Consider the following 16,245-nt stretch of genomic DNA (forward strand, 5'->3'; position numbering starts at 1 on the left):
TCTTGTTCTAGTTTTCGCATTGTAGTCTGAGAACAATATTCTTCATAAAATTTTACTTCAAATTGTTCCCAGGTCAACATAGTCGCCATCTCTTCTCCTAAAGTACTACGAATCATTTCCCACCAGTAGTGGACTGCTCCGGTCAACAAATTAGTGGCATAATCCACCTTGTTTTTTTTCGCACATTTTCTAGTACGAAACTTCTTCTCAGTATGTGTCAACCACATCATAACAACTATGGGGTCTATGGGTTTACAATCCATGAATGCTTTAAAAGTGCATCCCATCTTATTTGAAGTCCCCCCTCTTTGGCTCTCACCGCATGTTTTGCCTTGTTTCTCTTTAGTAACATCCTCTAGGATCTTATCTTACTTTCATTTATTATTTGACTCTTCACGAGAATCAAAGAGATTAGGCAACACATCTCTGAGGCCTTTGACTACTTCTGCAATTGTTGCTCTAAGTTTTAGGGGTTGTTCGGGTGGCTTTTCTTGTCCTCCTTCGCGTATAGAGCCTTATGATCTTTCTTGTCCACCATGACAACCGCCCCTTCCATGTGATCCACCTATGTTATGAGTATCCACCATCTTGAACAAAGACTTCAACAATTTAGTTCAATATCTCAGTGTGAATCATGATCAACATAACATTTATAACACATCATTATCTTATTATTGCTCATTACAACTTTACAAGTATACAGACAATGTGTAGTAGCCATCTCAACTTACTCATTTTGGTTTAAGTTTTAGGTAAAAACTCATTTAAAACCCATTTCACTTAAACCTCAAGCTCTGATACCAACTTGTAACACCCAACTAAAATGAAGTACATATGGTTTTTTTTATTCAAAAAGAGTGTACATTACATTAACCTAACAAACAAGTCGTTATCTTACATATGAAAAGGAAGTATACAGGATCGAGATTGAGCTGGGTTTACAGTTAACAAAAATACATTGTAAAAAAAGTTTGCTTAACAAAAGACATTATGGCTACTTCATCACACCGTTCCCTTTATCATGTATACTTGTACCTGTAATCATAGAAACATTCAAACAAAAGTAAGCTCGAAAGCTTAGTGAGTAGAAATCAATAAATCATAATGCATAACTCAACCCAATTATCTTGTCATCTTTATCATAATAATAATCATCACGTAATTGTACCCATTTATCTTTCATGGGTATAATATATAAATCTCATACTCTTTCTCATCAATCTCATTTAGTAACTATATCTCATGATATGATCAATCTACTCCTTATTAATCCATCATTGGCATCCTTGTGACCTCGATAAGAATAACTCTTTTAGTGATCTCAAGTGTAATGTAATCCAATTTCCTCTCATGAATTTATCATAGATACTTCATGTACTCAACCAAATTCTCATTTCAATAATTAATGAAATTAACTTTATCTGTTATAATTAAACTCATAACGTAATCAAAATCACTCACCTTGTTTACGGTCTATGTAGATGATACTCCAAGCTTTTAAACTCCTTATGTATAACTTTTCCTTGATTCCTAATTTACAATCAACTCATACTCATTAATGTTTAAATCAATTAAATGACTTAGCTCATATATACTTATATCATCTCAAGTATATATAACTCACGTGTAATTCTTTTATCAAACACTAATAGAGGTTTATTTTCATAACATCCATATCAACATCTTTTAGCATTAAATGACTTAATTCATTAAGTTATTTTATCTCTATGTATTCTTGACCCCATATATTAAGTTTTGATATTAAATTGCTATTCTTTACACACAAATTTCATAATCAGTTGAATAAGTTGTAATTACACTATTATAGCATCAGTTACTAACTCAATCTCATGATTCAACTTCATAGCTAGGGGTGGCAAATCGGGCCATCGTGTCGTGTTTTTGTCTAACACGACACGACATGACAAAGTTTTATGTAACACAAACACGACATGACACGATCTCGTGTTTTTTTTTTAACTAACACGAAAACGAACCGATTAAAAACGAGAAACACGACACGTGTAGCATCCTGAGTTTAGGAGTGCAAGTTCAGGGTTCAAAGTGAAAATGTGAATGGTCAACTCGGTGAGTCCATGGGTGGACTCGGTGAGTAGGGTCGCGATTCTGTTCGCGTGTTAAGTGGCCAACTCGGCAAGTCGGTGGCTGGACTCGGCGAGTTGGTGTTGTGTGGAGAAAACCCTAATCCCAGGGATTGAGCCCTATATAAAGAACATAATACCCTCTCCCCAGCCTCTTTGCTCTCCCTTAAAGTCCAGAAACCCTAATATTCGTTTGAGAGAGAATTAGAGAGCATCTGGATCTTGAAGGAGTGTTGTTGAAGAGATCTTTGAAGATTAAGAGGCTTGGAGCAAGGGGCTTTGCAAGGTTTTGGCTTATTCTTCTGTTGGAGTCTTCTTTGGAGGTAATGATTCGTTACTTGAGCTGTTATTCATCTAAATCTATCATTTGTGGGATTTTTGGGAATATCTAGTGCTATCTTGAGTTTGGAGGGTGGATCTGAGGTTGCTACCTCAGATCTAGAGTAGTGATGATCCAAAAGAGCATAAAATCCCTATTCAAGAGCTATTGATGAAGCATTTTAGTCCGAAAACTTAGCCAAGAGTGTATTATGCTTAGATCTCCTTGGATTCATGTAAAGTTTGCCACTTTACATGATGGATGACTTGTATAAGAGTAGATCTATGGATTTGAGACCCTGCATGGCTTGGAAAGCCTCTGTATGGATTAAGAACTAGAGGTACTCGGCGAGTCATATGGGTGTACTCGGCGAGTTGCATGAAGATAGACAACAACTCGACGAGTTGGAAGAACAACTCGGCAAGTTGGTTGAAGATAGCCTTGGACTCGGCGAGTCTATTCTTGGACTCGGCGAGTCTGGTCGTGAGGTCCTAACCTTTTCTGCTTATGCTGTGAATCAGCGAGTCAAGGGATGACTCCGTGAGTTGAGTACGGTTAGACTCAGAGTTGTGGGACTCAACGAGTCTTGGGGCGACTCGGCGAGTTGAGTCGTGTTATGGAAATTTCAGAGCATGGGGACTCGACGAGTTAGCGGGCTGACTCGGCGAGTAGAGTCAGTCAGGAGGGTTAACTTTGACTCAGGACTTTGACTTTGACCAAGAGTTGACCAGTTGACTTCCAGGGGTGATTTGGTAATTATGGGTATTTATTGAGTTCAGTCTTTTGGTATTATCAGTGGTGGAGTTCGTATCGGAGGTTGGAGCAGCGTGATCTTATCTTTTCAGTCAGTAGTTGCGAGGTGAGTTATCCTCACTATATCAACAGGGTCTAAGGCACCAAGGCCGTCCCTCTATCGGATTGTAATTCAGGTATCGTTGTTATGTTATTGCTTTGCTATGTTTGCATCCTGGTAGTTGGGATAGTATATGTTAGAGACCTGGTTAAGGTCCGTATCTTGGTATATAGGGTGATGCTATGCTAGTGACTGGTTAGGTCGGTATCCTGGTTAGGATGATGTTATGTTATGTGATCTGCTAGATCGGTTTGATTGGATGCGTATTGTTATATGATTGTATGTTTATGTGCACATGGTTGTCGGACTGGGGCTGGGTTGAGGCGGGTCTTGCTTTGTGTTGTAGGCCAACATACCCAGGGCGGACCGATTATCCCTAAGGCCCAGCGAGCGGTCCGGATAGGTTGTAGGCCCCACGAGGGCGGACCAGACGTGCCGAGGCGCGGAGTGGACCTTGAAATACCTTGAAATATGTTGTGTCATGTGAGGTTAAAAGATTGAGCATGTTGAAAGAGTAGTAGTTGGATAGGCGGAAAGGAAAAACTAATAGTTTGGAGGCAGAATAGATGAAGTCATAGCAAGTTCAGATGAAAAAATTAAAAGAGTGGGATTTGGGGAGGCGGATGACAAGGTCACGAGGATGTGAGAGTGGTGAAAGAGACTCGGTAGTTTGGGAGAGAATGGAAAAACTGAAATGAAGTCTTGATCTAGACGGCTAAGTCATTTCAACATTACAAAACAATTCAATTCGAAGGTTTTCTTTTACTTATGGTTTTGGTTTTGTATCTTTCTAGTTTATTTAAATAATTCAAAAAACTTGCATATAAATAAACGGGTCATTTTCGAGTTGAAATTCTCAATCCTAACCTTACCCATTTAATTTTCGTGTCGTGTCGTGTCAACCCGTTTATTTAAACGGGTTGAAATATCTTACCCAAACCCGTTTATTTCGTGTTGGGTTTCGTGTCGTGTCAATTTTTGCCACCTCTAGCGACAATACTCGATATGTCACTAATAATAATAGGTAATCTACTTTCCTCCACGTCGTGGCTAGACATCCCCACGTCGTGGCATTTTCAAAGTACGATGTTGTCACTATTTATTTTATGTCACATAGATTACCGTTGTGAGCCGACTTCGTGGCCCTATTGTTGGATTAAGTGTCTATGCTCATAACTATAATTGGTATATAATTGATTTGATAGTAGTACAGTCCTTTTGGGTTGCCTCAAACTTAACAATTGGACATAATGCCTTTTAGAGAGAGGGAGAGATTAATTTATTTTGTGATTCATAAATTAATATAAAAAGTTTATTAATGTATTATGAAAATAATATATTAATTAGAAAAGCTATTATTTAATTTGTAATTGGTCAAAAAAAACTGAAAATTATTTTAGGATTAATAGAATTAATTAAAAGTGCAGGGTCTAAAGTGCAATTGTTCAATAATTGAACAAAAGGCTCCAACACCTTCCAACCCTAGGGATGGACGGTTTTGAGGGAATATTCTAGGGTTTCTAGAATATCCCATGTTGATAAATAAGGAATGAGATAAATACCAGATTTGGAATTTTAATTCAATATTCAAATCAGGGTTATCTAGGGTTTCCTTGTACCCCTCATACCTCTAGAGAGATAGCACGACAATTATGGTGCTTACTTCCAAGAGATCTACAAGTCAAGGATTCTTGTTATTTACTATAACAACAACAAGGTATGTAAACCTAAACCGTATTATGATTTTTGAAATATACATAGGGTTTCTAGGCTTTCTTGTTTGAAGTTCTTAGTTACATAGATCCTTAGGTTGCATGAGAACTTAAAGGTTTTAAGTGTATTTGTTTTACTTAAAACCTATTAGTGGTATCAGAGCATTTGGTTTGTTTCAATTGAATTTCTACAATTGTTGAATTTGATCAATTAGGGTTTATAGAAATTAAACTCTAAAAGGCCAAGAATTTCGACTAGGTTTGAGTTTTTCGAAACCCTAGCCTCTACCATTGTATTTCGAAATTAGGGTTAGGGTTTTGAAACCCTAGTCTTCCTTCCCATTTTTCGAAAATTGCAAGTTTTTTAGGGTTTCCTATTTTAGATAAGTGTTAGTTTAATTTGATTAAAAGAGATAATTATAAAACTGGATAACTCTTACACCCTAATTTTCAAAAAATAGAGGGTTAGGATTAGGATTAATTTATTTGATTAATTTAATTAGTTAATCCTTATTTGATTTAATGTTTTTAATTAATAGATAAATATAAAATCAATTTATGGTTTATTTTAAATTTAAATTAATTAATTATTAATTTTCGAAATTTAAAAAATTAAATAAACCTAGTATTTTGAAAAGTTTAAAATACACCTTATATATTATTATTAATTATTAATTGTTAACATATTATATGTATAAGAACCAGTCAGTCAAATAGCTAGTATTTTAAATTTATATTATATGTATAAGGAAATTGCCTATAAAATGGTAACTGAATGGTGTCCACTCTCATCCACTGCTTCCTTGATTAGTGAATGGTCGTTAGCAGACCAGATTTGATAGGACAACTAAATCTCATTAAAAGTATAATGTTATTAAAAGTACTAGAACTCTTTTTAAAATCCCCAATCTAGTTACTTTAGGAAAAATGTGAATTAGTATGCTAACGCATGAAATTGCACATTTCATTTTATAAGTTGTTAGTGGAGTGTGTGTGGTTAACCAACACACTAATAGGGACTAATAAAGAGTTGTAATGGGTATCTCATAAATTATCATTGTTGATCGAGCGTGTGATGTTTACTAGCACATCAATTGGGATGATAAATGACAATGAGGTTACCAAGCACATTTGCATGGTTATTCATATATTGTTTGTGATCCTAGGTATCCCAATCACAAATAGAAGAACATACTCTAAAATTAAACATGCCATTGAATAGTTTCAATGAATCTCAAAAGACCTACGAATTTCACTTAATTTCATTTATTTTCTGGTGGAATTGGTAAATCTTCATTTACCCACCTTTATAAAATTTACAAGTAGATTACGACATCCCTTTTCTAAGTTGTGAATTATGTAGTTGGGTCATCGCCTTAGTATTTTATTTTGGGTTACTACATTAAGTATTATTCTTGTCTAACTAAAACTAACTTCTTTTTATAGATGTATACTCCAGCTGATACTTCTGCTTCCTCCTCCTCCAACCACCATAACTTCTCGTTGTTGTCGATCTGCTCAAAGGTGACATTGGATGGCACCAACTATAGTAACTGGATGCACAACATAAAGATGGCCCTTCGTTCGAGAACAAAGAGTATGTCCTTGAGAAGGAACTAAATGAATTTGACGAAGAGAATGTAACACTCAAAATTTCATGACAAAATATTTTTTTTAAAAATATTTAAAACCATTCATCATTACAAAGTTTGTTTTCAAAATATCTAATATCAGAGTTTTCCTAGAAACATAAACAAAATAGGAGGAGCTATATGATCATGTCTTCGCCTTGCCGCGATCCCCAGATGTACCTGAAACAATAAACTGAAACTGTAAGCCCGAAAGCTTAGTGAGTTTCCCCCAAAATACCGATACACATACAATCCACATATCCCTGTCAGCGATATCATATCATAACAAACTAAACATCATGCAATGGGTCCACAACTTTACATATTGGATTACCCCTAGGCCCACAGTGTGAGTCTGGATTGCCTCCCGGGCCCACAGCTCACATCTGGCTTGCCATTGAGCCCACATTACGAGTCTCCCTTAGCCCGTAACTGGAATGCTCCTGGGTTTGTTGGTTACCGCACGGAGCACTTGCAACTCAACCCATCCCTCATAACATATCAACATATAACATAACTACCGAGCATGCAGATAATCATATAGCAACACAGGTAGTCCTACAGATCTACTTAATTGGCATAACCACTAGCATGCAACACTAACTCATACTCAACATCTAACACTGCTAGGATAACATATCCAATGGGCCGACCTTGGTGCCTTAGACCCCTTAGTATAGTGAGGATAACTCACCTCGCACTGCCGACTCGAAGATAAACTCAAGCTCTTGGATTACTGCCACAAACTCCACCCCCTATATTCATTGTAAACCATACTTGTAAATTTTCAATCTTTCCAAAATGTCCTCCAAAAGTCAACTGGTTAACTCATGGTCAAAGTCAAAGTCAACTGCCAAGGTCAACAGTCCATGTTGACCTCAACTCGTCGAGTACCCTCAACTACTCGCCGAGTTCCTTGTAATACTCGTCCGCTCGCCGAGTCACTTGAGTGACTCGTTGAGTTCCTAGTGTTAGTGGTCGTAACCCCTTGGCCAACTCGGCGAGTTTTCCCCTTACAACTCGCCGCGTTCATACGTGTCCAAAGGTTGGGAAAACCCTAGCCGACTCGCCGAGCCCAAGAAAATCTTCATCGGACTCGCCGGGTTGTTCATCCCACTCGTTGAGTTCATGACCATCTTTATACGACTCGTCGAGTCGACTATGCGACTCACCAAGTCCCTTCAATCCTTCATCCATACATATGTTTTTTAAGCCATGCAAAGGCTCCAGATTACAGATTCAACCTTCCAAGGCCTGATTATCACGTAAACTTGCAAACTTTACGTGCATGCAAAGCTTTAAGGCCCCTAAATGACAAAACTAAACTTGCAATGAAGTCTCACACTTGGGGGAAGGCTCATACTAGGCAAGGCTGATAACTTTATGGATTTAGAGGCCAAAGGGAGTCCAGATCTGAATTTACAACTTCAGATCTTAGCTCAAACATAAGAAGCCTTTCATAAAACCCATCCAAAAGAGGTTAAAAGAGACATGAGCCAAGGAAGCAACTTAATACCTTCCAGAGAGTGACAACTGATGAATCTCTAAGCTCCCTACGAGTTCCTAGCCTTGATTTCCTTGCTTCCCCAAGTGTTTCCTCTTCCAAAATTCCTCCTCCAAGCTTGAACACACCAAAAGAACACACACAATCGATTTAGGGTTTGAGAGGGACAAGAAGCAGTAAAGGGGAGGCTAATGATCCTTTAAATAGGGTGAAATGCCCCGAAATCTAGGGTTTCATCTGCCAGCTCCTACTCATCGAGTCCGCTCTTGGACTCGGCGAGTAGATCACTAAAACACGCGGTCCAACCCGCTACTACTCGACGAGTAGGGCGAACAACTCGTCGAGTAGACCTAAAACCCTAAAAGATTCATACATAAATCAATACTTGAGAATCGGGGCGTTACAGAGAAGGCCACTCCTGGGGAATTAGCTTCCTACAAGAAACACTACAATGATGCGAAAAAAGTTGCTTGCATCATGCGAAAAAAGCTTGGGTGTGAACGATTAGAGGCACGACAATTGTGGTACTTGTTTCCAAGAGATCTACAAGTTAAGGATTCTTGTTATTTACTATAATAACAACAAGGTATGTCAACCTAAACCCTATTATGATTTTCGAAATATACCTAGGGTTTCTTATTTGATGTTCTTAGTTATAAGTTCAATAGTGCAAACATAGATCCTTAGGTTGCATGTGAACTTAAGGGTTTTAAGGTTATTTGTTTTACCTAAAACCTATCACCTATTATTGTCACCTCATGGCTAACACAAATGTGCTATTCTTCATATTTTGATCATTAGGCTATAACTATTTGTACATTTACATTATATTACTTGTTTTTATCCAGGAAAACTATCTATTACTTTTATTACAACCATACTCATGCATCTAATTTCAAGTTTACAAAATGGGTATTACATAATATGCATTCATATATTAAATTACTGATATTGCTTAAAATGAAGAACAAATATATAACATCTATCCAGTTTTTATTAAACATAAGGTTTAAAGAAAATTTTAAGGTGTGACAGAAACTTCTTTTTTGTTATCATTTAAGGGTATATTTGAGAAAACTTGTGTAAAAAACCTCACGAGCTTGTCACTAAGTTATCTCAATTAGTTTTTTTTTTTTTTTTTTTTTTTTTTTTTTTTTTTTTTTTAAACTGACGTATAAGCTATTTTGCGGTCTTACTAAACACTACATTGCAATAAAATTAAAAAATAAGTTAGCTTATAGTGCTTCAAAACACAACCTTAAGTTGATTACAGTGACAAAAATGTCTTATCATGCCATTAAATTATCATGTCATTAAAGGCTTGGACATTTACATATGGAAAAACATGTCATTAAGCCCCTAAAAACCCAAAAATAAAAGATTAAGGGACATTTTAAACCAAAACATAAAAGTTTGTAGGGCCTCAGTAACATTATCTCTTCTTCAATCGATTAATTTTCAATTTAATTACGTATTGATCGGTGGTTTTTGCATTGCAATGATAAATATGATGAAAACACTACAAAATAATGCACAAAGAAAGATCGTAGGATGACTCGAAGAAATCAAGATCGAAAGCTAAAACGAATCGAAGAAATGAAGGATCAAGAAGAAGAAAGATAAGCTAAGGACCGAAGTGAAGTGGTGAACAACAAAGGATGGTTGTGAACATTGGACACAACGACGAAGTGTTGGGCAATAAGGATATGTTGTTGGACAAATTAATCACGCCTTAGTCTTTCGATCATATATGACTCATCGGTGCTCCAATTGACACGATTCAAGTTGGCGTGGAAAGAAGACAAAATTCCCTACAACCTACATGTTTTGAGTTTTTGCGAATTCTATCATTATCAAAGCCGAAATCAAACCAAAAGTTGGAGCAATGAAACCGTTTGAATCTTGTAAAACCTTACCACCACCTTCCCACATTGTCACTAACTCAAACCTTACAATCTTACAATCTTACACTACCCGTGGATATCCCACATCTAAACCCTTACAATCCTAACCAAAATCCCATGCAACTAGCCTCCCTAATTTCTTGAACCCGACGTAAACAAACCACCTAATTCTCCCATGCACAATCCCATGCACACACATGCATAATGAGAACCTCATTTAAACGTGAACATTCCACCGCCTCATTACTCATAACCCCAAACTTTTTTTTTTTATTATTTTTTTTTTATTTCACATTAGCTTATTCTATTAACCAACCATGCGTACTAATCCTTTATCCTACTCCTTGCATCCCACGTAAATCAAACATTCTATCCACCGCCATATTTTCCTTCATCTCAATTCTCAAGGAAACCAAAACCTTTCTATCACCCTTATACTCTCATAATAATACCATTACAAAACCTTCTTAATTGCATCCCACATCGCTAGTAATCAAAAGCCACCCTTCCAAGGTAACCTATAAATACATCAACAATTCACCATTTTCAGCCCTTCAATACTTAAACAAGCATGGAGTCAACATTAGCATGAGTGGCTACGCATTTTGTAATCACACCTAGGTAATTATGTCGGCTAAAAAATTTTGCTATTATTTTTTTATTTTCTCCTTTTTCATTTAATTTACAATTCAATTAAAAATTATTAGTTTTCTTCATTTCAAATTTATGATTGTTTTCCTTTTAAATTTATGATTGTCATGTTTCGTTCCTTTTTTGTTTTAAACTGATTTTTCCTAAACAATTAATTTTATCTGCAACTTTAGTTGATTATTTTAAACAAATAATTTAAATATAAAGTCCATGTGATTCGACCCGACTTATCATAGCTATCTAGGTTGGTTGGTTTATTTTTGACCGAAACCCAAATTCGATCACTTATCAAGTGAATTGTATCGCATCATTCACCAAACAAAAATGTTTCATTAACATACATAAACGAACTATATTGCCTTTATTTAATTATTTTTGCTTTCTTTATTATTTATTTATTTATTGATTATAATATAAAAGAGAAAAATAGGCCCTACCTTGACGTGATACCTCTCTCACATACACTCTCTCCAGGTTTACTCATGGCACTCCTTTTGATAGTGTTGTTCAGTCTAATTTCAGTAAGTAAGCCCATGAAACACTCGTGTAAGCAAGGGGACTACAATTAGGAACGCTCTCAAATACCTTTTGTATGCAACGTAATAATGTCTATGATGAAAAAACATCGACATTTCCCTAAATCTCAAATAAGAAAAAGAATCAATCCCAAAAAAAATGAAATCGCAACATCTAAAAAAAGCTTATTTGTTGAGAAGATGACAGAGGAATTGCATTAATTACAATGAAATTAGAGTAAATAAAATCAGAGTGATGTTTTTGTCACGTCGACCAAATATCGATTGAGCACACACATTTCAAAGTAAAAATAATTACGACCTTTTTATTTTGGAAAAAAATACAGCAATAAGAAAGAAGAATAAGAAATCAAAGGCAGAAGAAAATTGAAGTTGTACTTGTTCTCGATGAAGGTTGTCCAGAGTTGAGAAGTAGCACCTGCTGTCGAACATGAAATTAGAGGCAAAAGAAGTTGAGAAGTAGCATCTATTGTCGATGAAGGTTGTGCAGAGTTGGTATAGATGAACGTATTTGTTGAAGCAAAATTGTATTTTCTATCTTTTCCTACTAATTATCCCAATTTCCGGCGGATGGTTTTGAGGACTCCATAAGGCAACCTTTTCATTTGCAATTCTTTCATTTCCTTCCTTTCCCTCCCATAATAAAAACTCAATAAAACATGATTTTCCTTCACAATCACTTTCTTCCCTTCTTTAACACCTTGTTCTCGATTTACTTTAAACAAGGAAAGGGGAGGAAAGAAAGGAATTGGAAAGAAAAAACATGTTCTTGAGTGTTTTTATGGGAGGAAGGGGAAGAAATGAAGGGATTGAGAAAGGAAAAGTTGGTTTTGGAGTCCTCAAACCATTCTCCAAAAATTGGGATAATTAGATGGGAAAGAAAGAAAAAACAATTTTGCTCTTGGCTTTTTCATCTTCAACAAATACGTTTATCTACTTCTTAACTGTGCACATCCTTCATCGAGAACAAGTGCGAATTCAATCTTTTGCCTTTGATTTTAGGTTTCATTTCTCATTCTTTCTTATTGTTTCATTTTTTGGTCCGAAATAAATGGGTTGCATGATTTCTTTTACTCTGATTCTTTAAATTAGCGCGATCAGGAATCCTGATTCCTGGTCAAATGTGCCAGTCAGTTTGATTTCATTTACTTTTGATCAATCTGATTTCTCTCTTGGCATAAGGTCTATTTTTTTTTTCAAAATTGTTGCTACGATTTCATTTTTTTTAAGGTTTGATTCTTTTTGAGATTTAACATTAACGAATTGTCAATGTTAAATATTTTAGTATCATGATTCAATCAACCAAGTAACCAGGTTTTTGAAATAAAAAATCCTAAATGAGTTGTTTGCAACGTATATGTGTAGTCCTATTGTTTTTGTAGGGATGATCATAAGACGAGCCGATACTGAATACCAAAATGGGTGAAAAAATGAGTACTGAACTTATGCATGTATGCCATTTGATTTGTTAATCCATAAGACCATAACTAAATTCATCTCAAGTTTTATGTTTCATGTATGCAGACCATAAGCTAATGAATGAGTTTTATACCACAATGTCATCTTTATGTATGTATGTATGTATGTACTCCAACTCTGCCATTTCTATTAGACTTTTGTCCCAGTTTTGCCAATTATCATTTTTTTAGCACAAATCAATTTCATATGTTGCTATCTGTTGCGGTTGGTGATTTTTGTTTTTTTGTAGTTATAAATCTTGGTGATTTTTGTTTTTTAGCACAAATCTTGATTTTTTATACATCTAATATCATTTTCTTTTCATTTCCTTTCAACTTGAGAACATAACTTTCCTACCTTTCATTCCATTTCCTTCCAACTCAACAGCACAACTAATTAATGTTTTTTCCTTCCTTCCCTTTCTTTAATTTATTTTAAAACTCGAGACATGGTGTCAAATAACTCAAAAACAGAGGGTAATATAATAAATAAATTACTATAAAAGTACATACATAAAGGTAATATAATCATTTCATGTCTAAAGGGATGGCATCTATAACAAAACCAAACCACGTGGAGGTTCCAAAGATACAGACAAAACACGTAAATTAACTCAAACCACAACGATGATTTGTCTAATTTACTCCAAAGTTTATTTTATGAAATATGTAATTATTTGGTTAAACGTGTTAAAAATATATGGTTATTTCATGATATGACAACTCTTATCTTGAATATTTTAGTGATTATCCAAAAATAAAAAATGAAATGTTTGTAATGGTATCATAAAAATATTTTGTGATTTGATGAGTAACATGTACCCATATATTAAATAACTAAGAATGTTAACCTGATATTGCTTAAATGAAGAACAAAGATATAACATCTATCAACTTTTTATTAAACACAAGTCTTAAAGAAAATTTGTGAGGTCTGATATAAACTTCTTTTTTTGTTATAATTTAAGAGTATATTTGAGAAAACTTGTGAAAAAAAACCTCACGAGGCATTAGTATGTGTTCAACAGACAGATTAGATAAATATATTAAATGACCAAAACATATTGAACATAAGATAGCAAGTAACTGGCATCATGAGGCATTAGTATGTGTTCAACAGCTAGGACTTGATAGTTGATAATATTCCACCATAATCACAAATGAAACAGACAAAAGTTAGAAGTCATGTATAGTAATACTAACCTAAATGTATGTTTGGCAAACCCAAAAGCTTCAATATGCAGCCACCTCAGTAGATTTGCAGCCATCAACATCCACCCAGACTTCATTTACTCGCCCAAAGAACTTAAGTGGAGAGTTATATTGTGCAATTGAGTATGCAAAGCTACTAGAAGAAGAAGTAGAGTATGGAGACTTGCTTAAACTGGTGGCTAACTTCTCAGCTTCTTCCACAATGTTGTTATCTCTTGCAAAACCAGAAAATTGGCGAACTGCTTTGCAACTGGAAGTCCATGAATCGGGGACAAGGTTGAGTTCAGGGAGAGGAAGAGGGGGTGTGGATTGGAACTTCTCTGGCAAGTAGAAATACACGACATATGCTGATGAATCAAGGGGTCCTGCTCCAGGGACAAGGCTTGTTAACACAGGAACTGTCATTGGTACACGAGAATTGTTCAAATTTGCACCTTCAATGTACTGGAACAACCTGTAAGAGACAAGATGCATAATAGGCTACTAATAGCATCAAGTAATTCAAGTCTCTTATGAATTGAATCATATTCATATAGAGAGCAATCATGATTCATGTACTAGTTAGAGAAATTCATTAGGAGATGTACAAGTAAAAAGTAATTATAACATGGAACATGATCACATCAAAGACGTTTATTAGTTTGGAACGCATCGGAGGAGTATCGATTTTGATGCCCTAGGATCAAATTTGAAACATGAAAAATGGAAAAAGTGAATTTAATCATTTAAAAGACGAAGAATCGAATCCCACAGCTCATAGAATACAGAAAAAAAATCAAACCGGTAATCGGTAATAATAAAATAGGAAAACTATAGAGAGGAACGAAAGGAAACCTGTGGAAGCCATCTCTGGTTGCTTTTCGAAAGGAAATTTCTTTAACGGGAGCACTCATCCAAACCGAATCCGTATATAATCTGATCTCAAATTCTGATTCCGAGTGAACGACTGTGTATTGTGGTGATTCATACGCGTTGCTAAGCCCTAATATGCAGACGAGGTTGACGATCGCTAATAAGAAAGACAAACTCCTCTTCCCCATTGTCGTTACTCAGAAGGTCCGCTGCTCGCCTGCTCGGCTTGGTGCAGTTCTCAGAATACTTCTACTTCCAGGATTTCGTAAGTAGTTAAAAATGGGACAAAATTGCAAAAATGGTCCCTGTGGTTGGCAAATTTATGTATTTTTGGTCCAAAACGAATTGGTCAAATTTTAGATACATTGTGTTGTTTTGGTCCCTATGGTTGTATTTTCTTGTGTTTTTGGTCCACATCCCACCTAAAATGACTAATATGCCCCTTAAATAATTATATTTTAATTTCTTTTATTTATTTTCTTATTCTTATAATAAAATAAAAAACAAAAATAAAATAAACCCACCACTCTCTCTCTCTCTCTCTCTCTCTCTATATATATATATATATATATATATATATATATATATATATATATATATATATATGATCTTCCAGATCAAAAAGAAACCCAACTCGTTCTTGAAGGTGTTCTTTACCGGATCAATATTGCAGGCTTCATCGTCCCATGCTTCTCCTTCGCACCTCCAATAACCACCCTTCACATCTGTTTCTTCGACGACCATCGTGCCACCGTTACATCTGAACACCTGTAACAAAAACCCCAAATCTCCACAGTTTTTTATTCTAAAGAAGAAAGAGACGAACATGAAGGGTCGGGGTTTGGAATTATCTCAGAATCTGAAGACGAAGAAGGTGATCGGAGAGGTTGGGTTTTTTCTTGCCCTATATCGCCTTGGTTCACCCCACGTCTCCAGTTTTTCACAATTGATCGACACCTACCTCCCATTTCTTTTTCTTTGTTCTAAATAAAGACGTCAGGTCAATTTATGGTGGTGATTGGTGGCTAATTTGGGAGGTGATTGGTGGTTATTGTCGTGTGATCAAGAAAGGGGTGGAGGAGTGTTTATGGTGGTGATGGGTGGCTAATTTGGGAGGCCGATGGCTAATTTGGTGGTTATTTGGGAGGCCGATGAATGTGGCTTGATGCACCACCAAACTTTTTTGGACAAAAACCGCAGAATTTTGTCAACCACATGGACCATTTTTGCAATTTTGTCTAAAAATGGGCAAAAACATGTATGGCTAATAGCCAACCCCCTAATAAATCAATCTTTTAAAAATAAAATTATAGAAAGAAAAGTTAGCTTTTCAATTTTTTTTTTTAAAACCTGAAAAGTTTATTTTTAACGGTAAAGTTAATGCATATATATATTTTTTATTTTTCTTGAAAAAAGTCACCGGTCAAAAAATCATTTTATAAAAATGACTTTTAACGTCCCAAACATCCCCTATATTACAGTTGAGTTAAATCATCTTCATTTCTAATAAAT

At 35.5% G+C, this 16,245-nt stretch overlaps 1 protein-coding gene across 6 annotated transcripts; it reads right to left on the reverse strand.

Moving 5' to 3' along the window:
- Positions 1-897: 897 nt before the first annotated feature.
- Positions 898-14,989, reverse strand: LOC145102525 (uncharacterized). 6 transcript variants are annotated; one of them, XM_079039942.1, is made up of 3 exons: positions 14,716-14,989; positions 13,873-14,335; positions 898-1,035 (listed from the first exon to the last, which is right to left on the reverse strand). In XM_079039942.1, the coding sequence occupies exons 1-2, from the start codon at positions 14,919-14,921 to the stop codon at positions 13,903-13,905; spliced, it is 639 nt and encodes a 212-aa protein (XP_078896068.1). In that variant the 5' UTR covers positions 14,922-14,989; the 3' UTR covers positions 898-1,035; positions 13,873-13,902. The 6 variants fall into 6 exon arrangements, with proteins under 6 accessions (XP_078896068.1, XP_078896067.1, XP_078896069.1 ...); XM_079039941.1 differs by lacking the exon at positions 898-1,035 and adding an exon at positions 6,640-6,797; XM_079039943.1 differs by lacking the exon at positions 898-1,035 and adding an exon at positions 10,269-10,543.
- Between the last annotated feature and the right edge of the window lie 1,256 nt (positions 14,990-16,245).

Source organism: Lactuca serriola, chromosome 4 (genome assembly GCF_051521515.1).
Source record: "Lactuca serriola cultivar US96UC23 chromosome 4, Lser_US96UC23_V15, whole genome shotgun sequence".
Taxonomy (NCBI): Eukaryota; Viridiplantae; Streptophyta; class Magnoliopsida; order Asterales; family Asteraceae; genus Lactuca; species Lactuca serriola.